The sequence below is a fragment of the Oncorhynchus kisutch genome, linkage group LG5 (genome assembly GCF_002021735.2).
Source record: "Oncorhynchus kisutch isolate 150728-3 linkage group LG5, Okis_V2, whole genome shotgun sequence".
NCBI lineage: Eukaryota > Metazoa > Chordata > Actinopteri > Salmoniformes > Salmonidae > Oncorhynchus > Oncorhynchus kisutch.
Genome location: NC_034178.2, coordinates 29,141,754 through 29,166,546, shown reverse-complemented (window position 1 = coordinate 29,166,546; position 24,793 = coordinate 29,141,754). Strand labels below are relative to the sequence as shown.

The following is a 24,793-nucleotide window of genomic DNA, read 5'->3' as shown; positions in this document are numbered from 1 at the left end:
CAGGCCTGATGGATTTTGAGGCCGCAGTAGAACAACCAGGGTCCTGTTCTTTTTAAAGGGCACAGTGGAGGGATCCCCCAGGCCAGGCGTGCTGAGTCACACGGCTCCCAGTCAGCTCTGCCCACATGTCAACACAACCAAATGTCAACATTTCCAAACACACAGCTGGAAGCCTAGTTATAGAGTGATAGTATAATGAGATACAAGTCTCTTTGTGGCAAACGGTAAAGATGCAGTTTGTAGAATGGGCGTGTATAGTGTTTATATATTGGAGAATGTGTGTATATTGTGCATACAGTGTGCATGTTTGTATGTATGTTTGTATGTATGGAGTTTTGTATGGAATCTGCTAGTTGTGTATGTACTGTGTTTATTATTTAAGATTTTGTCCTAAAGCTGAGATCTGCTTGAGGTGAAACAGCGCCACTAGTCGCCCCCAGATGCATTTGTTAAGAAGTACCTACTCTGCTGTTCTATCGCGCGGGCAATGATGTCTGAGGGAAGAAAAGCAGCATTCGTTGTTTGAAGTAACGTCTTTGTTGTTGTAATATCGCAAACGGACGTGGCGGTTTCACCGCTATGGATTCCAGCTTTAACGGTCTGTTCTTCATTGTGCACTGTAGTTGCAGATGGACCCATCTGGCAAGCTGATTTCTGTGTCTTTACTGGAAGCCCTTAGGCAGCACAGTGAGTCCCCAGAGTGAAAACCCAGCTCCCTGTCATCCTCTCTACTCCACCATGCTGCTGTTAAGAGGAAATGTGAGAACCCGATAGTAGAGAACCCTACTGTGTAATAAGGTACAAGCAGATACATTGATTTGGGAAGGGCAAGCTTGACCCAATGGCTTGGGAAGCTTGGCCCCCTGCTTGTGAAGGGTAAGCTCGGCCCAGTGGCTTGGGAAGGGCAAGCTTGGCCCAGTGACTTGGGAAGGGTAAGCTTGGCCCAGTGATTTGGGAAGGGTAAGCTCGGCCCAGTGGCTTGGGAAGGGCAAGCTTGGCCCAGTGGCTTGGGAAGGGTAAGCTTGGCCCAGTGACTTGGGAAGGGCAAGCTTGGCCCAGTGGCTTGGGAAGGGCAAGCTTGGCCCAGTGGCTTGGAGAGGGCAAGCTTGGCCCAGTGACTTGGGAAGGGCAAGCTTGGCCCAGTGACTTGGGAAGGGCAAGCTTGGCCCAGTGACTTGGGAAGGGCAAGCTTGACCCAGTGGCTTGGAGAGGGCAAGCTTGGCCCAGTGGCTTGGGAAGGGCAAGCTTGGCCCAGTGGCTTGGGAAGGGCAAGCTTGGCCCAGTGGCTTGGGGAGGGCAAGCTTGGCCCAGTGACTTGGGAAGGGCAAGCTTGGCCCAGTGGCTTGGGGAGGGCAAGCTTGGCCCTCAGTGCAGCATCAATGTCAGGGGTGTTGTCTTCCGTGCAATTCCATAAGGTCACTTTAACCTGTGACGGAATGCACATCATTGACAGTAATTCACTTGCATGTTATCGATAGACAAGAATCTCTGCACATACAGCAGAAGCACTCCGCTCCCATCCTGTGGCACTTAGCGTGTATCTGGGAACACACCAAGCACCACCACAGTCATCAAGCTCGACAATCTCTCTTTCCTTCACTACTGTACATTCCTCCCTTAAAAGCTTCTCCTGGCCACGCTTCAGGATGCATGAACGCAAAGCGTAGAGGCAAACGTGTGGTGACAGCGAGTGCAGCCTGTCCGCTCAATCTAGAGGAGTCGCTCTGCTCAACGTCACAGCATGAGAAGCAGAGCAAATGGCTGAACAGAGTGGAGCATGTCGTAAAACCAAACCTGAAAAAGCACCAAGAAACAGAAAAGTGGCCTTCAAAGACCTTCAAAAGATCTCGCTCCAGTAAAATCACACAACTGAGCAGCCAGTGAGGAGCCTGAGTCGTTGTCCTCTGTTGAACAACACAGTGTACCGTTGAGTAACCGTCAGCAGTGATGCTGGGTGTGAGACAATTTAGGAGATTATTTCCATTTTAATCTGGATTAATGAAGGGGGCTGAGGAGCTGCCGTTGGGCCGGGGCCATTTCATCTTTAGCGAGGAGGAAATAGGTCTCAGAGGGACGAGGGGATGTGTGAGCGCAAACAGACACTTTAAAGTAGCTAGACAACCCACCGAGATAAGACCAGCTAAATACGAGGCTCAATTATTTAGCGTTCATGGGGTTTAATAGAACTGGAAGAGTTTGTGGGCGTTGGGGGAAATTGAGGCCTTGCCGGGGTGAGTTTTAAAACGATGGCCGCTGAGCCGAAGCCACAGGGGTCACTTCTAATCTGTGTTGTCGTTCATTCGCACCACGGAGAGGTTGGAGAGAGAGACCTCTTCCTCCTCCTGCTCAGCTCACATTCACCACCGCCCGGGTTCAGACTGGGGACTGCCAGGACGCACATTAGTTACTGTTAGTTACTGTTTACTGATCACTATCACTCTTTCAATTTGTGTTGCTCACGGAGATTACTTTTTAGTTCATGCTTTTTTAGTTCAGGCGTTTTGGTTCAAAGCGGTTGTACATATGCTGCAAGTTGGTACAGATCTCTTAAATTGGAGAAGACTGCTCAGTAGCATACTTCTAAGTGCAAAACTAGAATATTTTCCAGTATAGTTTTTTTCTTTGATGTGAGAATTGAAGTCAACAATACTTACCACCAAATACATTATTGGTAGACTAATTTGCACTTCAAAGCATTTGAAATTGGGAGAAAATTCTCTCACTTGTGTATCAACATAATCTGTTGGCGGAAGACTCAACATGATCTTACATTTGTGAACATACGGATGGAATTCCTCACGTTGTTGAGAATTTGACAGCGAAGCAGATGAAATAATCTTATCATTCACGAGTTTCATCTCCCTTCACCCTGTCCTAACTCCTCTCCTTCTGGGGACCCGTTATCATTATGTGACACTCAGGTCGGCATAGCCGTAAGTATTAGCTCAAAAGATGGCACATATTCTTCTGTCTCCCAATGTATTCAAACACAAGTAGCATAGAGCACTAGCCAGAAGCCAAAAGATGTTGATATGTCAGAACATGTTTGTTTTGGTAATATGAGATTGTGTCTGTTCTGTTTTGCATGCATCCTTAAATCAAGAGAGAGTGGGAAAAAAACAGATTGTAAAATGAACATGCACTGCAAGAGGCCAGATGGCAAATCCTAAAAGAATCGACCCAGATTTAACTCTTGCTTTTATCCCCTCTAACTTTACTTCCTTGGTCTGCAGTCTTTTATTTCCAAAAGTACAGCATGGGTATTTACATGCTATTGCAAATGAACTGTGGTTTGCTAGCCTGCCTGCCTAGCATATGTGTATGTATCGTGTGGGAAGTTTTTTTTTTTTTGTGCAAAAAAAAAGGAGCTTAGATTCTGAGCTTCTCGGAGCTGACAAATATAACAGTGAAATGTGAGCACATTACAGGGAGAGGAGACAGAGTTGTTGGTTGAACAGCTGAGGAGTCTATTTATTGAAAGACCAATGTTGGGATGTGGGAATCTGAGCCAACATGGATCCCAGGCAGCATGGCTACCCCACTCCCTCCCCCCTCCCTCCCAGTAACATGATAATCCCTCCACTCACTATAAACTAATGCTTTTAATATCATCATCTCTTCATTTCCATCAATACATTAGGGGAGGAAGGTCAAAGCTTAACTACTATAAGCTGTGAGGGAGGCTGCTTGCCTCTTGCAAGGGGTTATATGTGTTTCTTGCAGGCTTGTATAATGAAGCTGTGTGGGTTAAGCATTGTGTCCCAGATCTGTGATCATGCAGGGCTGTGTTCGGGGCTAGCCTAGGCAGGGCTGTGAGAGAGCGACAGCTGCCTAGCAAGGAGGTTGGAAAATGGAGGGAAATGGGATGGGGGGTGGGGGTCTGGAGGCATCCATTGCTTCTCACCCAAAGGAAAACTGGAACCAGGAGAAAGGGATGACAGTTGCAGCTGTCCCCTCCTCACACACACACACACACACACACACACACACACACACACACACACACACACACACACACACACACACACACACACACACACACACACACACACACACACACACAGAGAGACAGAAAGAGCCCCCCAGTTTCTATCCAACACTGCACCTGGAAGTGGACTACTAGCCTACTGTAGCAGCTCAACTGTAATCCTCCTCCCCCTTCCTATTCCCATGCAGATGACTGTATATTGTATTGCATCTCACAATCTACTACAGTCTTTTTCATCTGGAATGCTCACTGACCTGCTCTAAGAACGTCACGTAATGCTGCGACGTGTTCCTGTTAGCAGCTGTTGTGAATGTGTGTCTTTTTACGTGAAACAGGGTTTTATACTTGATACAGTTCTGAGAATGTGTAAGTGTTCCATTTATACATCAATGTCAAGCGCATTGGCATCACCTCTGCTTTCTGTAAGGTGTATTGGACAATGAGCCGTGCACTGCCCTAATGGTGCCCTTCAGAAAGTAAAGCATTGGGTATACTATGTACACTGCTCAAAAAAATAAAAAGAACACTTAAACAACACAATATAACTCCAAGTCAATCACACTTCTGTGAAATCAAACTGTCCACTTAGGAAGCAACACTGATTGACAATACATGTCACATGCTGTTGTGCAAATGGAATAGACAACAAGTGGAAATGATAGGCAATTAGCAAGACACCCCCAATAAAGGAGTGGTTCTGCAGGTGGTGACCACAGACCACTTCTCAGTTCCTATGCTTCCTGGCTGATGTTTTGGTCACTTTTGAATGCTGGCGGTGCTTTCACTCTCGTGGTAGCATGAGACGGAGTCTACAACCCACACAAGTGGCTCAGGTAGTGCAGCTCATCCAGGATGGCACATCAATGCGAGCTGTGGCAAGAAGGTTTGCTGTGTCTGTCAGCGTAGTGTCCAGAGCATGGAGGCGCTACCAGGAGACAGGCCAGTACATCAGGAGACGTGGAGGAGGTCGTAGGAGGGCAACAACCCAGCAGCAGGACCGCTACCTCCGCCTTTGTGCAAGGAGGAGCAGGAGGAGCACTGCCAGAGCCCTGCAAAATGACCTCCAGCAGGCCACAAATGTGCATGTGTCTGCTCAAACAGTCAGAAACAGACTCCATGACGGGGGTATGAGGGCCCATAGGTGGGGGTTATGCTTACAGCCCAACACCGTGCAGGACGTTTGGCATTTACCAGAAAACACCAAGATTGGCAAATTCGCCACTGGCGCCCTGTGCTCTTCACAGATGAAAGCAGGTTCACACTGAGCACATGTGACAGACGTGACAAAGTCTGGAGATGCCGTGGAGAACACTCTGCTGCCTGCAACATCCTCCAGTATGACCGGTTTGGCGGTGGGTCAGTCATGGTGTGGGGTGGCATTTCTTTGGGGGGCCGCACAGCCCTCCATGTGCTCGCCAGAGGTAGCATTAGGTACCGAGATGAGATCCCCAGACCCCTTTTGAGACCATATGCTGGTGCGGTTGGCCCTAGGTTCCTCCTAATGCAAGACAATGCTAGACCTCATGTGGCTGGAGTGTGTCAGCAGTTCCTGCAAGAGGAAGGCATTGATGCTATGGACTGGCCCGCCCGTTCCCCAGACCTGAATCCAATTGAGCACATCTGGGACATCATGTCTTGCTCCATCCACCAACGCCACCTTGCACCACAGACTGTCCAGGAGCATGCCCAGGCGTTGTAGGGAGGTCATACAGGCACGTGGAGTCTACACACACTACTGACCCTCATTTTCACTTGTTTTAAGGACATTACATCAAAAAGTTGGATCAGCCTGTAGTGTGGTTTTCCACTTTAATTTTGAGTGTGACTCCAAATCCAGACCTCCATGGGTTGATAAATTAGATTTCCATTGATCATTTTTGTGTGATTCTGTTGTCAGCACATTCAACTATGTAAAGAAATAGTATTTAATAAGAATTTCATTCAGATCTAGGATGTGTTATTTTAGTGTTCCCTTTATTTTTTTGAGCAGTGTATAATGCTTGTGGATAAGTTGCTGTGTTTGAGTGTCATATAGTGGTTCTGGAGAAGAGAAAGAGAGTCAGAGAATCAAAGTGTGCCTGCCTGTATGTTTATTTATTTAAAACGCTGATGGGCGTCGCGGAGATGATTCGCTTCACACTAACCAAATAGTAAGTCATGCTACAGCACTTAGGCCTATAGAGAATGCAGGGAATAGAGTAGAATAGGTCAAATCCCAGAACTATTCTGAGAAAAGGGAAAGCTTGATCATAGTCTCACAGGGTATACTGTATGTGGTAAATCTGCTGTTACCATTAGTATAACAAAAAATATCCCCCCCCAAAAAACGAAGAACCATTTCAAATCTAAACATAGCGAGACAGACTAATTGGTTCGAAGTATGTTGGGGGTGTTAAAAATCACCCAATAAAAATGGGTCACCGATCAAAGAGTACATTTATGTGTTGGAACATACAAATTACATTTCCAGTCGAGGAACCAGAGTGGCACGTCTTTTTTCAGAAAACAGTTTAATTTACAAAGAGTCAGTGACAGTTTTACACCCAGTAACACTTTGAGGTTCGCAGAACCGCAGTTTTAACAACAGCGCTAAAAATGACAATTACAGTTGTAAATATGAAGAAGACAGGCAGAGAGGCTCTTCTAGCATAACAGGCTTTGTAGAGGCGGTCCGTCCACGTGTGACCAACTGAACATAATCCCACCTGAATATTGAAAAACCCACCATATGTGCATAGCGATATTTAACAAATCAAATTCATGTCAAATCTCCCCGAAACGCCTCAATATCTTTCATAAAGAGAGCTAGGACTAACCACATATCTACTGGGTTCAATCTTCCTCTCTTTAAGACCCTTTAAATGAAATGAACACAATGGCTAATAGACTTTGTTGACATCATTAACATGCTCATTAACATGTTCTCCTGTGGTTCTAGGCGCAAAGAGAAAACATATGGCTGACTTCATTAGGTATAGTACTGTATGTACATGTGGAAGGATTCACTGTAAACATTCTCCTCCTCAGTCCTCTGCTATCTTGAAATCTCCAGGCCCTGCTTAGCATTAGATACATATGCAACGGCCGCATCGCAGTTTAGGGTTGATTGGGAAAACGCTTGACAGCCTACGCTGAATGACTGCACCTCTTGTCTGTGCTGCTGGCTTGTCCTTATGTAACTGTAGGCAACCAGATGGCACACAGCTCTCGCTCTCTCTCTCATGTGTAATACGCTAGCCAGGAGGATTGGCTGTAGAGTCAAGATGTGCCATCATGTCTACAAGGCAAGAGATAACCCTATCCTGGAGTGGCTTTGTGTGTGTAGGTGGCTGGTGAACGGTGAAGGTGTAATGGAGGTGGTTCGGAGACCAAGGATATGTGACGAGTAACCTTGCCTGAGACCTGAAGACTTGTGTTAGCTCCCCAAGCTAACGCCTAGGCTTTACCTCGGTGGTCTAGAACAGTCTTGTGGCGCACAGGAGATCCAGGTTCAAACCCAGTCGGTCACACAGGCCACATCCCGATCCCTGAGTGAGGTTGATGTGACAATATTAGACCCTTGTGTATTCATCCAGCTGTCTGACTCTGGGAAACGAGGCGAAGAAGCACCTGTGGTCATGTTTAGTGGCAGTTCAGTGACAACTGTTTCACAACGTCACAGATAAAACATTTACTAGAGCCCATGCAGTACGTGTAACAGCTGTGTTCTATTGCTAGATAGAAGTACGAGATGAGACATGAGGGTGGGGATACACTTGGGTGGGACCTACAGCAGCATTCAAACATAATGAAACAGGGTTGAGGTGTGAACCATGACGATGGAATTCAGAGCATTATCTGAGCATCATGTCTATATCGAAGTACCGTCTATCGTATAAGTCCAGGGCACTTACGGACTCATTCGAACCCTAACAATTTTTTTGGTGAACCCATCTATAAGAGGAAGTCCTGCTTACTCTCTCAGTCACAGGTCTTAGGTCTTAGGATTGTCAGACAAACAGTTGCCCTGATAATATCTCTGTTGGGAAATAGTGTGGATGTTCATTCTGCAGTCAGTCCATTCTCTGAGTGGAGACAGACAGACACACAAACCTCCCAGAGCTCCCAGCCAAATCCCCAACACCTGCCACCACCCTGGAGCAGCGTCAGCATCAGACCCACACAGCCGTGTTGTAGTCAAACAAGGGCTGCATTTTCTCCACTCTGGCCTCCTGTCTCCACTCTTGTCTCCTGTCTATGTAAATCTCTGAGAACTGGCTCTGGCTCTTGTTCTGGCTGTGTCTCTCCTCAGCCAGCTGGGGACATGGCCGGCCCTTACCCTGCTGCTGCTGTCCTACACCTGCCCAGAACGGGAGGTAGAAGCTTCCCTTGGCCTGCTGCTTGGCCACTTTCTTGGGCCTCTTGAAGAGTTTGGCCTCCTGGCTCTCGGGGACCATCCAGCCTGGCCTCTCCTTCAGGAGCTTGTCCCTGTCAGGCCTCACACTGCGCAGGAACCTCTTGAAGATGTTGGTGGTCAGAGAGAACTTCCTGCAGATCTCCTGGGAGCGGCTGAGACGGAGAGGGTGGGCTGGGGAGTCGGGCCTGTCGGCTCCGTCTGCCCCCACACAAACACCCCCAATCATCTCCTCCTTCTCCAGCTCAGGCAAGTCCAGCCAGTTGCCCACCAGGTCGGCGAAAACATTGTCCCCTAGGACCAGGGGCTGCCGGTTGCGGCTGCGGCTCATGAGCGATGAGGTCCAGTCGCTGGAGTCATCCATGCTGTCCTGGGAGTAGTCGCTGTCCAGCGAGGGGCCTTCCCTGGATAGGCTGTAGAGGATGCCAGGCAGATCCACCACCTGGGCTGGGTGAGCCGGCTGCTGATGCTGCTCTGGAAACACTTGGCTAAGACGTGGGCCACAGTACTCCACCTGTGGGGCAGTGTATCCTGACACTCTGCGGGGGAGAGGGAGAGGCTGGCTCTCACTCTCAGTCTCCAATGTCTCCAGGCTGGAGGAGGAAGGAGAGGTGCCCAGGCTGCTCCGGTGCCCCACCCGGCTCTGCTGCTGCTGCTGCTGCTCCTCCCGACCAGTTGTCCAGTCCAAGGGGGGCCTGTGAGTCTCATCGTGGACAGGGCAGAGGGTAGGCTTGAGGCTGGGGATAGGGCAAGGGCCACATGTGTCTGCTGTTGGTGGTGGGGCCGCCCTTTGGATGGGCCTCCCTGAGATGTCTAGTTGCTCCAGCACTGTCTGCACTTGTAGAAGCTTGAGTTCTTGAAGAGCCCCCATCATGGAGTTCATCTGAGCATGGAGGCCATCTCCTGCCTCCTTCATAGACACCTGTAGGGAAAGAGAGGGGAGAGGGAGAGGATGAGGGAGAGGGGGGGGACAAAAACAACAGGGAAATGGCCAGTTAGCGTCACCCGCAAAACTCATCCATTCAAGCACTTCTATAACACATCTATAAATAACCCTCTGTCAAACACTGACCAGTGTTTACATTGCCCCTCTACGGTTGAACTTAGTTAGATCACAGCACCGCTTAGGACAAATGAATGAACTCAAAGACGAACCAAAATGTACACATGGTACTAACATAATTACCCCTCACCAATAATGATTTGTTTTCCATATCTCCATTGGTGTTGCTACAGTTTATCTCTTGCTGCACCGTAGCCCTTCTGTGTTTTGAGGCCACTCATGTTTTTTTGTTCGGTCACATGACCCGTTTTGAATGACAGGGCCCCCATATGGCTTGCGTATGTGAGAGGACCCTGTCGCTCAGCAGCTGTAGGGAGGAGTATCTCTGGCTTCATCTCTCCCACGCTCTCTCTTTCTCTTTTTCTCTCTCTCAAACTACTCTCTCTCTCTCTCTGTTCCAGCATCCTGTGGGACTGAGCTTATGTCATGTGACCAAGCTATAACCGTTTCCCCCGCAGCCAAGCAGTCCCTGAGGCAATAGAGTGTCTTTAAAAATGAAGCCATGCACCCGGACTTACTTTGAACTTGGCTGTTGATATGACAGATGTGTCTTCGGAATTAAGAATACACAGATGCGAATGCTCCTCCTTAAAACGCAAAACTGTGTGATGTTACAGAAATAGAACACCACCAAAAAAAGCATTTCAATCCACGTTGATATAGTTTGGAGAATGCCATGTTGCAGTTGAACATTTGAATAAGGGATTGGAATAACAGATCATATTTCAGTAGTCTGACCAACTGTGCTTTGACTGTTTTCACTGTCTCTCTGAATAGAGACAGCCTTCACTCAAAGACAGCTATTACAGCTGGGTAATACAATTGGTCCACCATACCAACAATGTAACATTATTTGTGTGCACTCTATAAGATTGCTCCAACTCACAGTAGACTGCAAACATCCGAACAAGTTGGATAAAATGCTGTTCAATTAAATGAAATATAGAAAACATCAACTTTATACCTCGCTCTACACGTCCAAGATATTAAATCTATCCATCAGTCTAAGATCCTAATAAATCACCTTACCTTGTTATAACTTTTACACAAGTCTGTTCCTCTCTCTTGGCTGCTCAGTCCGTCTCTACTCTCCACTCTCACCTTTCAAACAGCCCTTCCTGCCAACCCCTATATGTAGCCCCTGCCAATCAGGGCCAGTCTCTGTCCTGGCAGCCAATCAGTTGTGTCTGTCTAGACGTTAATCCCTAACCGTGGGGGTGGGTTCACTCAAGCACGCATTAATTGACAAAGACTGGGTGAGAGTCAGCAGCAGTGGAAGTGGTGTTTGGGGTAACAGCAGTGTGAGTTGGTGTTGGGGGGGGTGAGTGTTATGGCGGCCTTGCCATATGTTTAGATGTCTAGAGGGATTCAATTATTGAAGAACAGGAGGGGGGATGGGTATCATAAGTAGCAAGGTCAATGATATTGTACTTGTTGACTGTGGTACACATAAGTGCCAAGTGGGAAAGCATTGGATCAGTAACTTCAGTAACTAACACACTAGCTAACGACAGACAGGAAAGTATCAGCAAGAAGTGATTGAGATGTGAGAGGCGAACATAATAATCTGCAGTATGTCCTGATGTGTGACGTCACAACATGTTTACAATATGTTAATAACATGTTGTAATGCTTAATACAAAGAGCGACCTCGTGAATCATATTTTTAAAAGAAAACCTGCAGGCCTACACCAAAAGAATAAATCAATATAATTTGCCTGAAAAATCATTCAACATTTTGCAGACACTCTTGTTTAGAACTGATAAGACAACATGGTCAATCGTTCAGCAGTTGCAAGAGCCACTGTACTGACCAACCCTAAACTAGCCTTTCATCCCTTCATATTCAAACAAAGAAAATGATGCATGAAGAAGCACTTGAAAAGGTCTCACAGAAGATCTCGTAATCCATACGCAGCTCAGCTGACATTTCCACCCGAAAAAATGAAACGCAACATCAGCAGAGAGACAAAAGGAGTCTGTGTTCCTGAGTAGCCATTATAGAAGGTGAAGGTAATTGGAACAATGAGGTCGTCTCTGTGTTCTCCTGCGGTTCTAGGCGCTAAAACATATGGCTGACTTCATTAGGTGTAATTAGCCGGAGTCTTTAGAAGCTGGTGAACAGGCTTTATATAATTACTGTTTACCTCAAACCACATCAAGGTTCAACCAGCATTGCCACATGGTGCACACGGTTGGGTTTTTCCCGATTATCTCCATAAAACAACATGTGGAATTGTCAATAACATTACGTCAGAATCATTCGAAAGATCACATCACAAGGGGCTGAAGTTGCCCTTCTACAGCTGTACTGCAACCTCTTGTTAGGAGATGCTACCATTCCTATTCACATGGAATCTATCTGGCTGACTTGTTCATGCATGCTTACTCCTCAACATGCAATCCTTCTTCCCTCCCAAATACACTCATCCACTCCAATTATCCAAAAGCACACGCCGTTTACTCCATTTGGCTCTCTTAAATGATTCACAATGTCCTCAAAGGCTTCAGACCCACTGTTGACTTCACTGTGCCAACTAAGGCACTTAATTGACCTCACATGACCCCAAAACCTTGCGGCCCAAATAGGTCAGACGAGCTGGAATCAGCTTTCTGCCGGATCAAATCAAGTCACATTTTTTTGTTGTTGGACTGACTGTCTCCCCAGGGCAGTGTACTCTCAGTGTACTCTACCACCCCAAATGTTTACTGTATTGTGTTGCAGAGACGGCTTGAGTCAGTGGTTCATAGAAATGTGCTGATAACAGATCTTAAACTCAGCAAATGGAGAGGGAAATGGTTCCTTTTTGGGGGGGGACGGGACTGCAGGGCATCGAACACTGTCTCTCTGGTACCATTAGCTTATTAAAGCCATATCTCAAATACTGGAGCTAAGTCATCAGCTTTCTGTAATGTTAGTGTGTTAGCATCACTTCAGCAGTTTGATCCGTCAGGGTCTACCTGTAGACTGTAGACAGTTGGTTAGCGACTGAAAACGTATTAGGAAGTAAAAAGTGCAGGTTAAGGACAATCCAGCCATCCTCAGGCAACAAATGCAGTGATGCAAACGGACCGTAATTGACAATTAAGTTCTGAATGCTTCAAATGTGGGGAGTAATCACTGGCAGTCCGGAATTAATGTTGGATGATTACCCATTAAAAGTTATGTCTCTGAAAAAGGCTATGAGGTGCCACGTCATATCAAGTGTGCAAAGGAGCGCTCAACAACTATCACACAGTTAACATTTGCGCTAGTCTTTGAATATGCATGAATGTGAATTAAGTCCCACCCAGCATAAATAAATGAACACTATCTTTGCACTCGGTTGAGATTAGGGTCGCGGCTCTTGAGTGTTCTCTCTTCATTCAGTTGAGGGGGAAACAAAATCTGAGCAAGTGTGGCGCATTTGTTACGGTGAAATCTGCCTCCCTGGCCTCCCGGGTGGCGCAGTGCCACCAGAGACTCTGGTTTCGCGCCCAGGCTCTGTCGTAACCGGCCGTGACCGGGAGGTCCGTGGGGCGACGCACAATTGGCCTAGCGTCGCCCGGGTTAGGGAGGGTTTGGCCGGTAGGGAAATCCTTGTCTCATCGCGCACCAGCAACTCCTGTGGCGGGCTGGGCGCAGTGCGTGCTAACCAAGGTTGCCAAGTGCACAGTGTTTCCTCCGACACATTGGTGCGGCTGGCTTCCGGGTTGGATGCGCGCTGTGTTAAGAAGCAGTGCGGCTTGGTTGGGTTGTGTATCGGAGGACGCATGACTTTCAACCTTCGTCTCTCCCGAGCCCGTACGGGAGTTGTAGCGATGAGACAAGATAGTAGCTACTAAAACAATTGGATACCACGAAATTGGGGAGAAAAAGAATGAAATCTGTCTCCCTACACGTACACAGAACCCTTATTAACACGGTTTAACTGGATTTATTGAACAAATAAACAGCACCCAAACACATTTCTTTAAGTGGCAGTTCAGCCTAATAAGGGAGTGTCAACTAAACACATGTACTTCATGTAATGAATTTAAAAGAGAGCCATTCAGTGTTAATGGCCAGAGGTAGGAGAAATGAGAGGCCAAGGAAAGGTTATTAGAGAGGGCATTTATCTCTCACACACACACACACACACACACGTGCACACGCACACACCTCTTATTGAGTATGAATGGTAGGTTGTATTGGTCAAGGGCACTACTGGGATCTGTATCCAGGGCATACAGACCATGCCTCTGTACTGCCCATATAGCAGAGCCCTGTGGTGGGGTGAGCCAGGGCTCTACGCTGCCCATAGACCAGAGGTGGGGTGAGCCAGGCCAAGCCTTCTGGGGCCCTTTAACACTGGGAGGTGGTCTAATGGGCAGTTTCCTGGCCCTCGCAGACCTTGTTTCTGCATTAAATGATAAAGCTGGAAGGGAGCAGTGGGTTGCTTAAGCCTTAGAGAACATCAGCGACATCTTTGAAAGATTGTTCTTGAACAGAAGTCTGTAGATGTTGCGTGCTGTGCAAGTGCTCACCAAAATCCCTAACAATAAAAATAGAAAACTTTACTTGATCATTGTACTGCAAATGCTCAAGATAATTGTAATGACCTACTACCATGACATTCGTTATGTAGGTCTTGAGCAACTTGTTTATGTTTTCGGAGTTGAATAATTTATTTTTCACTGTGAACCGCTTCCATCCGGTCTCAACGATCACATCATGCAAACCACCTGCCAATGTGACCCCGGGCAATTTTAGCCAAGGGGAAGGAAGGAACCGGCTGGAGAATGGAACCACAAGAGATGCTCCAAACAAACCAACTGAGACCACTGCTCCGTACCACCGCTACCCCTACGCCCTGAAGGTAACCGAGAACAAGGAGAGTCTCCGTGAGCACAGTAGCTTGGTTCACCACCTCAGGACGTAACGGCATTGGCATAGTTGTTCTCTCAGAAGTTCCATGACCTCACAGCTCACACACACCCTCCCTAGAATAGCATTCCAAGCTGACAGATGGTTATGTTTGAAATGTCTTGAGGCGAATAAAAGATAAAGAAGAACCATAAAAGTGAAATTAGTGTTAGTATTGATGTCAAAAGCTTTGATATCCTTTGACGCGCTGAAGTTACATCACCATGCAGATGTTCAGGAGGTACTCGGGGGGGAGGGGGGTGTCATCGCCGTTGTGCTTAGCAATGTTGCATTGTTATACACCCAAGAATTTGTTTTGCCATACAGGACTTTCACGTGAAATCAAATCAAACTTCATTTGTCACATGCGCCCAATAGAACAGGTGTAGACCTTACCGTGAAATGCTTACAAGCCCTTAACCAACAATGCAGTTAAAAAAAGTTACTAAAATATTTACTAAATAAACTAAAGTAAAAATGAATAAAAAGTAACACATTAAAATAACAATAACGAGGCTATATACAGGGGGTACCAGTACCGAGTCAATGTGCGGGGGTACAGGTTAGTCGAGGTAATTTGTACATGTAGGTAGGGGTAAAGTGACTATGCATAGATAATAAACAGCGAGTAGCAGCAGAGTAAAAATAATGTGTGTGTGTGTGTGTGTGTTGGGGGGGGGGGGGGGGTCAATGTAAATAGTCCAGGTGGCCATTTGATTCATTGTTCAGCAGTCTTATGGCTTGGGGGTAGAAGCTGTTGAGGCTCCTTTCGGTCCTAGACTTGGCACACCGGTACTGCTTGCCGTGCGGTAGCAGACAGAACAGTCTATGACTTAGGTGACTTAGGTGAAAATCTGACCATTTTTTGGGCTTTCCTCTGACACTGCCTAGTATATAGGTCCTGGATGGCAGGAAGCTTGACCCCAGTGATGTACTGGGCCATACGCACTACCCTATGTAGCGCCTCTCCTGAGAGGGAAAAGGTGTTGTCGTGCCCTCTTCACGACTGTCTGGTGAGTTTGGACCATGGTAGGTCGTTGGTGATGTAAACTTGAAGCTCTCAACCCGCTCCACTACAGCCCCATCGATGTTAATGTTTTCGATGTTTTCCTGTAGTACACGATCAGCTCTTTTGTCTTGCGTACATTTTTGTCTCTGACCTCCTCCCTATAGGCTGTCTCATCGGTGTCGATAATCAGGCCTACCACTGTTGTGTCGTCAGCAAACTTAATGATGGTGTTGGAGTCGTGTTTGGCCACTCAGTTGTGGGAGAACAGGGAGTACAGGAGGGGACTAAGCACACACCCCTGATGAGCCCCAGTGTTGAGGATAAGCATGGCAGACATGTTGTTGCCTACCCTTACCACCTGGGGGCGGCCCGTCAGGAAGTCCAGGATCCAGTTGCAGAGGGAGGTGTTTAGTCCCAGAGTCCTTAGCTTAGTGATGAGCTTTGTGGGCACTATGGTGTTGAAAGCTGATGATAAAACAGTCCATAGCATGATATATATATATAACATTCACAATAAGATGATTAGACTTAGATAATTAGGCTAAGCTACAGTCCTTATTCTATCCCATTAGTTTCATTAGTTTCTATTATTTTCTATTCTATTGCTTATTCACACCCCCTTGCTTGTTCTCTGTACTGGTATAATGGTAAATGGGGGTTCAGGGGAACCAGCGTAGGCAGACACAGACAGACATGTGGGAACTTTGGCATCGGCAACACCTTAGGGGTACAAGACACTCCAACAGATTGTGCTCTGCATGGTACAGGAGTGGACAGACTCAGGAACAGTAAAAAAAAAAAACTTGCATCTGCTCTCTGTTTCTGCTTCATCACAGGGATGACAGACTCCCTCTTCTTTTGGGTTTGCAAACTGTGATATGGCAACCATCACTTCACACAACACGCCGTTCCATGGCTCCCTCCTGTTGTGATCAGAGTGCCAGGCCAGTTGACAGACGTGGAGCTAATTCAGTGCAGACAACCCAGAAGCCACAGAAGTGTCATGTTACAGACCGTGCATGCCTTGCCCTGGGCATGTGGGTTAAAGAACATTCTACCCGTTTGAAGAGCGTTCCAATAGGAGTTGTGCCAGTTAATGCTGCTTTGAAAATGCTGTGTGTGCATCTGCCAAAGGATCGGGAACATGAGCAGTGAGAACCCAGAATGTGAATCGTACACTTCAAACTGAGAATACCGTTTTTTTCCCTGAGTATCTTTAATCACAGAGTCCCCAACAACGGCCCTATGAAAACAGAATAGATTTACAGCAATAGCCTATCTATTTCAGAAGACTGTCTTCAAAACCCATCACAGTGTCAAGGGAGTGTATAGCCTAGACATGCCTCTGTGTATGAAAGTTAGGAATATTAATAAAGCAATGTTAAAGCTGCAATGTGTAACATTTTAGGCGACACCTCCAAATTCACATTGCAATGTGATTTACAGACTGTCATTCTCATTGAAAGCAAGTATAAGAAGCGGTAGATCTGTTCTATGTGCGCTATTTCTATGCTTCTTTAGTTAAGTTTAGTTTTTTTATGTCTTTTACTTTCGGGTTGGTACACCAGCTTCAAACAGCTGAAAATACAATATTTTTGATTATTGAAAAATATATTTCACAGCGGATTAGATGGTACAATGAATCTCTACACTTGCTTTGTCACATAAACTGAAATTAGGCAAACTGTTAGAATCTTTGCAACCAGGCAATTTCTGCATATTGCACCATTAATATAGGCAGCAGGTGAATATATGAAGTTTCATTCCAAAACACTATATATCCATTTTCAGAAATGTTGATAAATGAGCTTTTATTGTTTTCAAGAAATTATGAAAGATTGGTGTGCTTTTTCGATATCTAATCATGACATGGGGTTGTTCAACATGTATTTGTTTAAAATCTATCACTTGATGATTTCAGAGAGACAAATAATTATGTTTTCTTGCTAAATGCTATATATCCGCATCATTCTCAGATAAAGAAGTAGTACTGCTTGGTTTTACACAGTCAAATGTAACAAATAACTAAAGAACTGTACAAATGCTATATTTGTGACATCAATGTTTAAAAAAATGTTTTGCAAAATAATGAAATACAGTAATATGAGATCTGTATGTAAAACATTTACCTTTGACATTGTAGTAATTTAGCAGATGCTGTTATCCAGAGCGACTTACAGTAAGGGCATTCATCTTAAGATAGCGTGAGACAAGCACATATCACAGTCAAATATATAGGATACAATCATTCCATTCCAGCTAAACAATGGATATATAGCATTTTGCACACAAAAAAAACTAACATTTCATACACATCTAAAATCTATGAATGAAAAATCTGAGAACAGTAATTTTTTTACACACACATGAAAGTACCCATAAGCAATCATGTCTGACTAAAAAACACTATTGCAGAAAATTGTTGGCCATAGCGTTTTGGAAATAGTCTTCATAGAACACTGAGCATCTCATGGAAAGAAAAGAGAGCAGGAAACTGCTTGACCATTCATTAGACTGTACCATTTCATCCCGTCCATCCCAGACGCATGAACAACGGTCTGCAAGAATCATAGGATCGAATGTTCGAACTGAGCATTTGATTTGCTTGAGTTTAACTTATTTACAAACGTCAATGGAACTATGCAGTATTATGCAACCTCAGCTGTATAACAACTAAATATGAATAACTAAATATTATAATTTATATTTTCGTAGCTGTTTACTTATTTTGTGACCCAGTTGCATTGGCATTAAAAATGTCCAAAACACGCTACATCTGAATGCATATACTAAAATTGGATATCAGAACAACAGTGGAAGTAGAAACAGAAAACAAACATTGTATAATCAGAAAACTCAAATAAGATGACATACCAGTTCCTGCTTCAGACGTCTCAAGCAAGTATCCATATTTTTGCGCTCTGACATGTAAAGCTGTCGTTCCATTTTTGTAAACGTAAGTAGGCTTTTTCAAATAAAATACTTGCTCATTATTTCAAGCATGCCTATCACAAAAGTCACATAGTCTAAGCTATTCAATTGTCAGCGTCATGATGATGGAACAAGCTAAAAACGCCAAGCTTGTTCTGGAATGCGCGCCCTCGTCTAGTTTTGGATGTGGATTCCAAAAGCACAAACTCTCGAATCTGTCGCTCTGTGTTGGGTATATTTACTCCAAATATGATTGATTGTTTAGTCCTAAAGATTATTTAGGTTTGCACGATTGCCTGTCGATATCTCTGACTTGTCATCCCCTGCTTTGTAACCTATTCTTCTTCTCATTCACGGGGAGCGCTTACGTTGACCACTCAATTTCCTCCAATGAGATTGCGATGTTTATTTTTCTTTGGCACTGTGCTGACGTTATAGCTGTAATGGAAAAAAAATAGAATATATTTCAAGGGACTTTATGAGTTATGGCCATGTGGTATTCAAATAACTCGATCTACATTTAATTTGAAATATAAAGTAGTTAGGCGTTGACAGTGTTTTAGACTAGAGAAAATACACATTCGGATGAACTAGCAATTGCACTGGTGTGTCGACACCTGCTCGTTTGAAATGATTGACATTTAATTGTATCAGTGGAGACTGCTGAGGGGAGGACAGCTCATAATAATGGCTGGAATGGAGTCAATGGAATGGTATCATCCACATGGAAAGTACTTCTTTGATACCATTCTGTTTACTCCATTCCAGCCATTATTATGAGCTGTCCTCCCATTAGCAGCCTCCACTGAATTGTATATATTCTCCAAGGACGGGATGTAACACTGGACCAAAAATGTGTACAACTCAAAGCCTCCACTTTCGATACACAGATGAGGATTGGTTGAAAGGCGAGTTGGGTTACGCATTGAATTGGTGTTCCTCAGAAAAATAAACAAAAAAAATGCATCATTCACATGACCAGTGCTGGAGTCCTGCCACTCAAGTCATACACACAACATTTCCTAGTCATTGTATGCACTGCAAAAAGGTAGGAAGGTAGGTAGGTAGTGGCCTAGTGGTTAAGAGTATTGGGCCAGTAACCAAAAAGATGTGGATTCGAATCCCCAGGCTGACTAGGTGTAAAATCTGTTGATGTGCCCTTGAGAAAGGCGCTTAACACCAATCGCTCCTGTAAGTTGCTCTGCTATATGACTAGAACCTCAAAGGGTCTGCTAAAAGGAGCCGCACATACTGTCGGTTATCTCAGGAGGGCAAAGTATTGTCACCCTCACAGTCAGCAAGGAAGCACCTGAGCGACAGTCCTTTGTTGTGTGACCCGGATACAATTACTCATTGGAGGAATGAAGGGGTTTGATCCTGTAAATATCCTTCTCTTGCAGAATTGAGACACTTGGACCAGACTTCAGAAATGGAACTTGGATTTCGGAGCTCTAGAGCTTCTTGTGTATGACCTGATTCCATCTAAATTAGTACTGTTATCGTCTTGTATCTGCCACATGTTGGGCTTTCCCAGATGGATGAGAGGAGGAAGTAGCTCTGACTTCAATTCCAAAAGCAAGGAAAGGGGGCTGGATGTATAAATAAATCATCTGAAACATCGGTGTACTTTAGGGAGAAGAAGAGAGGCTGCCTTCAACACGCTGTCTCTTTTTATTAGACAGCTTGATTTCCCACTGTTGTTATTACAGTATTATGCAAATATGTTTGCATTCATTCGTGTGCAAGGAGAAGCTCTGTTACCCTTGTTGGGTTTATGTCTTTATGCAGAGTTTCTTGCCCAGCAGAGTAGTGTAATGAGATGTATGTTAAATATGACAACCTGGCTTTCTTTTAATGAAGAATGTGAACCCATGCCTGACCCTGACCTGCAGCTGCCCTCCTGCATGTCCCCACTTCCCCCCAGCTGTCCCCAGGACTATGCCATCTGTGGAAACTTATCCAGTGCCAGACCACACAGCACACACTACCGCAGACACATTCAGCAGCAGCAACTGTTCTCCATACACTATCCCACTGCAAAGCCAAAGAGCATGCTTTTATATAGCGTTATTGAGTTGAGTATTGGGAAGTGCATCTTGTCTTCAGTTTCTTGCCAACCACCTGCTTCAAACCCAGTTCCATGTACTCGTCTTTCTGGTATTAAATGGGTCACTGCATCAGCCACTCCCCGTTTGGCGAGTTGAGGGTCACACTTAGTCAACAGTTAGTGCCCAGATATCAGCATGCTGCTTAGTTAGCATTCATTTGTGACGCATTGCAGTAGTAGCCTCTGAGTCTTTTTCAATTTATGTGCTCTGTGCTGAACTGTTGTGTGAGCTAGAACCAGGAGCCAGATTGTCATCAGTTTACGTTGGAGTGCATGCTCACCCAGTTTGAGCTAAATTGGCCCAATGCGCCATCATTGTCTTGCACAGTTTCTCCTCATCATCAATTGACTGTTCCTGGATTAAGCGAATTGATAGGGACTGATCAGATGTTACCTTGTTTTGAAATTAATAGGATCTCCACAAACAACTTTCTAAAATGTAGGAGCGTTGGCGCAATGGTTGAAGACAAGCCTGACCCCTTGTGGCTATAATTGGAATAACACAGTTTGAGATTGATAACACTATTTCACATTGAACGAGAACTCTAACCATTTCAACCATGAAATGAATCATTTAAACCACAAAGAGGAAAAACACATGCAAAATATCTTCATATGTCTCTCCACTAGTAATCATTTATAATCATTGCCTCTGAATTTGTGGTTTTCATTGAATTCTCTTCAGTTTTCTCTCTTATATACTTAACAAACTGATCAGTAGTTGTGTGGTCACACTGTCAAGTTAGCCACAATCTGACCACATAGAGTTGGAGATACGCAATGACTGCATGGCTGGTTCTACGGGTGGCAAAGCCGAGCATGGAACCCCCAGATGGAATTTGTGCCCCCATAAACTTAACAAATGGTATATGAATGACCTTGCCTGGTTTTGCCAATGTAGCGCTGCTGGGCCTGCCAGTAGAGGCTATATGCCATGTGTGCTCATTATCTGAGGAGGGGGGATGTAATAATATTTAATAGTTAAAATCCAAAAATGCATTCTGATTGGCAGTGGTGTAAAGTACTTAAGTAAAAATACTTTAAAGTACTACTTAAGTAGTTTTTGGGGGTATCTGTACTTTTCTTTACTATTTATATTTTTGACAACTTTTACTTTTACTTCACCAGATTCCTATAAAGAAAATAATGTACTTTTTACTCCATACATTTTACCTGACACCCAATAGTACTTGTTACATTTTGAATGCTTAGCAGGACAGAAAATGTTCTAATTCACACACTTATCATGAGGACATCTGTGGTTATCCCTTATTCCTCTGATCGGGCGGAGGATGTCTGAGTGAGGGAATGTGACCCTGACTATCCATACATTAAAAAAACAAGAAAATAGGTATCTAAAGTAAAGTATATTTTAGCAATTTCATTTACTTTTGGTACTTAAGTATATTTAAAACCAAATTCTTTTAGATTTTTACTCAAGTAGTATTTTACTGGGTGACTTTCACTTTACTTGACTCATTTTCTATTAATGTATCTTTACTTTTACTCAAGTATGACAATTGGGTACTTTTTCCACCACTGTTGATTGGGCACCTAGCAATGCAATGTCATAAGGCATCGCTTTCATTACCTTGTTTAGGAAGCTCATTGGGTCCCAAGGCATTTTTTTCTCTCACACAAACTAGGATTCCATCCAATTTGCAACAGATTTTCATGCAAATATTCTAAAATATCCACATTTACCCACCAGAGAAGAGTTTCCATCAAACTGATTTATTGTGAATGAAGGTCTGTGCGTGATGACATAGGGCATATAAAAACAACATTTGCTGTTTAATTTCCATGTACCGAATGAAAAATACAAGTTAAATGGGTTTCCAGCTAATTTTCAACACAAATTATGTTTTTTGTCACAAAAACTGTTGTGTTATATTATAGAAAAGGCACCTACTAGTCTTGGCACGTGTGCTCTAGCCAACAGTTCGCAAACACAGTGCATCTGGGCCAAGCATCGGTCATCATTACACCAGAATAAGATATTTATTGGAAATGAGCATCAAGCTCATCACGGTGCACTTTCACCATCCTGTGAATTTCATCACCATTTATCTTTTTTGTTGCCTAATAAACTGTATGCGTCCCTGACGAGTCATAGTAGGAGAACCACACAACATGTCATCACATGAGTCCAAGTTTACTTTGATATGATGGTTATTATATCAATATTTGCACATAAAAGCATTTCCACCAACATTTCTCACATCTTTCATTTTTTTCCAACACAAAAAGTTTTGTCTAGCGTATTTTGTTTTGTCGACATTTGCAAAGTTTACAGAAAAAAAATCTGTTTCCATCAGGCCTGTAATAAAAAAAAAATCCCGACATTGTATAGTTCTGTTGATTGGGAGTCTCTGACTACCTGAAGGGCCCATCATTGGCTACTTTTTGTATATAAAGAGGTTCTTCTGAGACTCCTCCACTACCTCAGCTCACTTATTAATTGGAGATCCAGAAATGTTCAGTCCCGCTCTCTGGACTGACTTATTCTGAGGGTCCGGTGGGTCTCCACTGAGCTGGGGGAAAAAATGCTTTTAGTTTTTATGCCCCCAGCTCATAGAATAGCCTTCAGGCCACCTTGAAGCTAGACTAGCTGGTCTCCATTGGACAGTTTAGATACATTTTGAGGGAGATAATATGTGATAGTTGTTTGTTTTGATGAATCTTGCGGGTATTTATTGTATTGTGTTGTTGTTATGTTGCTTTATGTTGTATTGAATTGTGTTTTTGTGTTCACAGCGCTCCGTTAAGAATGAGACCCTGGTGCCCTCCTTGTCTAAAGAAAAAGAAAACATTTAAAAGTAGTGGGAGAACTACACAACATATCATCGGATGCCTCCGAGTTTACTTCGATATGACGGTTAATATATCAATATTTGCGCATTCAAAAAAAGTTTACACGCCATTTCTCGCATCATACATTTTATCGACACAAAAAAGATACCACATACTGTATGTTGAATTAACAAATTGTCTGTTGGCATTTATAAATTGCAACGCATATCCTGTTTCCATCAGCCCAGACTGTTTTCATGAGTCAGGTCATTCATCAGCATGAAATGTTTGGATGGAAACCTGGTTAGAGAGGGGGAAAGTTCACTTTTGCAGACAGCTACAGCTATAGGCTACCTAGTAGCTACTAGCATTGTTAAGTTTTGGTAGTGGCTAGCTGAATAATTATAGATAGTTGGCTAAGCTTTGATCAGCATAGATATCCGAACATGGCTGGGCACCGCCAAGAGGAAAAACCACCAAGGGATGCCGGGCTCACCGACCAGCCTGTAGGCTCAATCCCCGAAGTTTAGGAGCCTAGAAGCAAATCTAATACCCACCCATCCCCCATGCCACCTGCTGACCAACGAGATCGAGATCAGCCAGGGCTTAGCACCAGGATCACGAGGGTAACATCACAACCAGCACCCGCACCTCCATTACCCTTGCCACTAGCACCTGAAGGCCTGTTGAATCTAACCAGAACTGAACTCGTGGAGGCAGAGTTCATTGTGTCTCACACATGCTTGCAAAGTGTACGAATCTATTTATAGATTTGCTCATACTGTGGAGCTGATCTGCGCGTGTTGGTAGGTACAAATTATGTGTAGGCCTACAGCAGCAGATACAAGTGTATGTGATAGTGGGGCGCATATCTTTCTTGTGTATTCTATAAAACAACGGTTGTTGATGTGTACGGCTAAATTCAAAATACATTTTGTTTTACATTTGAGCAGCAGTAGGACCAATCTACCATGTTTTATTAGGGCTATAAAGCAACACTAGTTTGAGCAAAAGAAGCTCACAAGCCAGGTTTGGCTGGCAGATGTAAATCTTTATCTGACACTAGTGTCATGATGTGGCCCTTTCTGGGTATAGATCGTGGCTTCCCCCTCACTCTCTCCTACACCCAGGTTCTGTTATCTCAGGCCATAAATTCCTGGCGGAGACGTTCTCCCCCTGGTCATGCAGTGAAAAAGACACAGAGAAAACAAAGGATTTCACGTGGCCGAACTTCTAAATCCCCCAAATGGGAAAATGAAGTAAAATGTCCACTTGTGAGAAGGTGGGAATGGTCCGTGGACACTTAAGGGATGGGTATGATGAGTGCGTTTCATTTGGTGACCTCAGAGAGGACAGGAAACACACATAACTGTCACGGCTTTCTTCCTGGGAAGGAGAGGCGGACCAAAACACAGCGTGGTTATGGTTCATGGTTCTTTAAATCAGAAAAACTCAAACATGAACAAACTACAAAAACAATAACCGTGAAAACCGTAACAGTCCTAACTGGTGCATAAAACACAAAGACAGGAAACAATCACCCACAAAATACCCAAAGAATATGGCTGCCTAAATATGGTTCCCAATCAGAGACAACGATAAACACCTGCCTCTGATTGAGAAC

At 44.5% G+C, this 24,793-nt stretch overlaps 1 protein-coding gene across 2 annotated transcripts; it reads right to left on the bottom strand.

Moving 5' to 3' along the window:
* Positions 1-6,479: 6,479 nt before the first annotated feature.
* Positions 6,480-18,884, bottom strand: LOC109890854 (PAK4-inhibitor INKA2). 2 transcript variants are annotated; one of them, XM_020482926.2, is made up of 2 exons: positions 18,213-18,884; positions 6,480-9,303 (listed from the first exon to the last, which is right to left on the bottom strand). In XM_020482926.2, exons 1-2 carry the CDS (start codon positions 18,282-18,284, stop codon positions 8,140-8,142), a joined length of 1,236 nt encoding a protein of 411 aa, XP_020338515.1. In that variant the 5' UTR covers positions 18,285-18,884; the 3' UTR covers positions 6,480-8,139. The 2 variants fall into 2 exon arrangements, with proteins under 2 accessions (XP_020338515.1, XP_031680660.1); XM_031824800.1 differs by lacking the exon at positions 18,213-18,884 and adding an exon at positions 10,474-10,557.
* Positions 18,885-24,793: the final 5,909 nt, after the last annotated feature.

Coding starts and splice junctions, on each gene's coding strand:
- LOC109890854 (XM_020482926.2), bottom strand. CDS start 18,284: ATGGAACGACAGCTTTACATGTCAGAGCGCAAAAATATGGATACTTGC. Junction 9,304..18,212: donor GACGTCTGAAGCAGGAACTG/GTATGTCATCTT, acceptor CTTTCCCTACAG/GTGTCTATGAAGGAGGCAGG.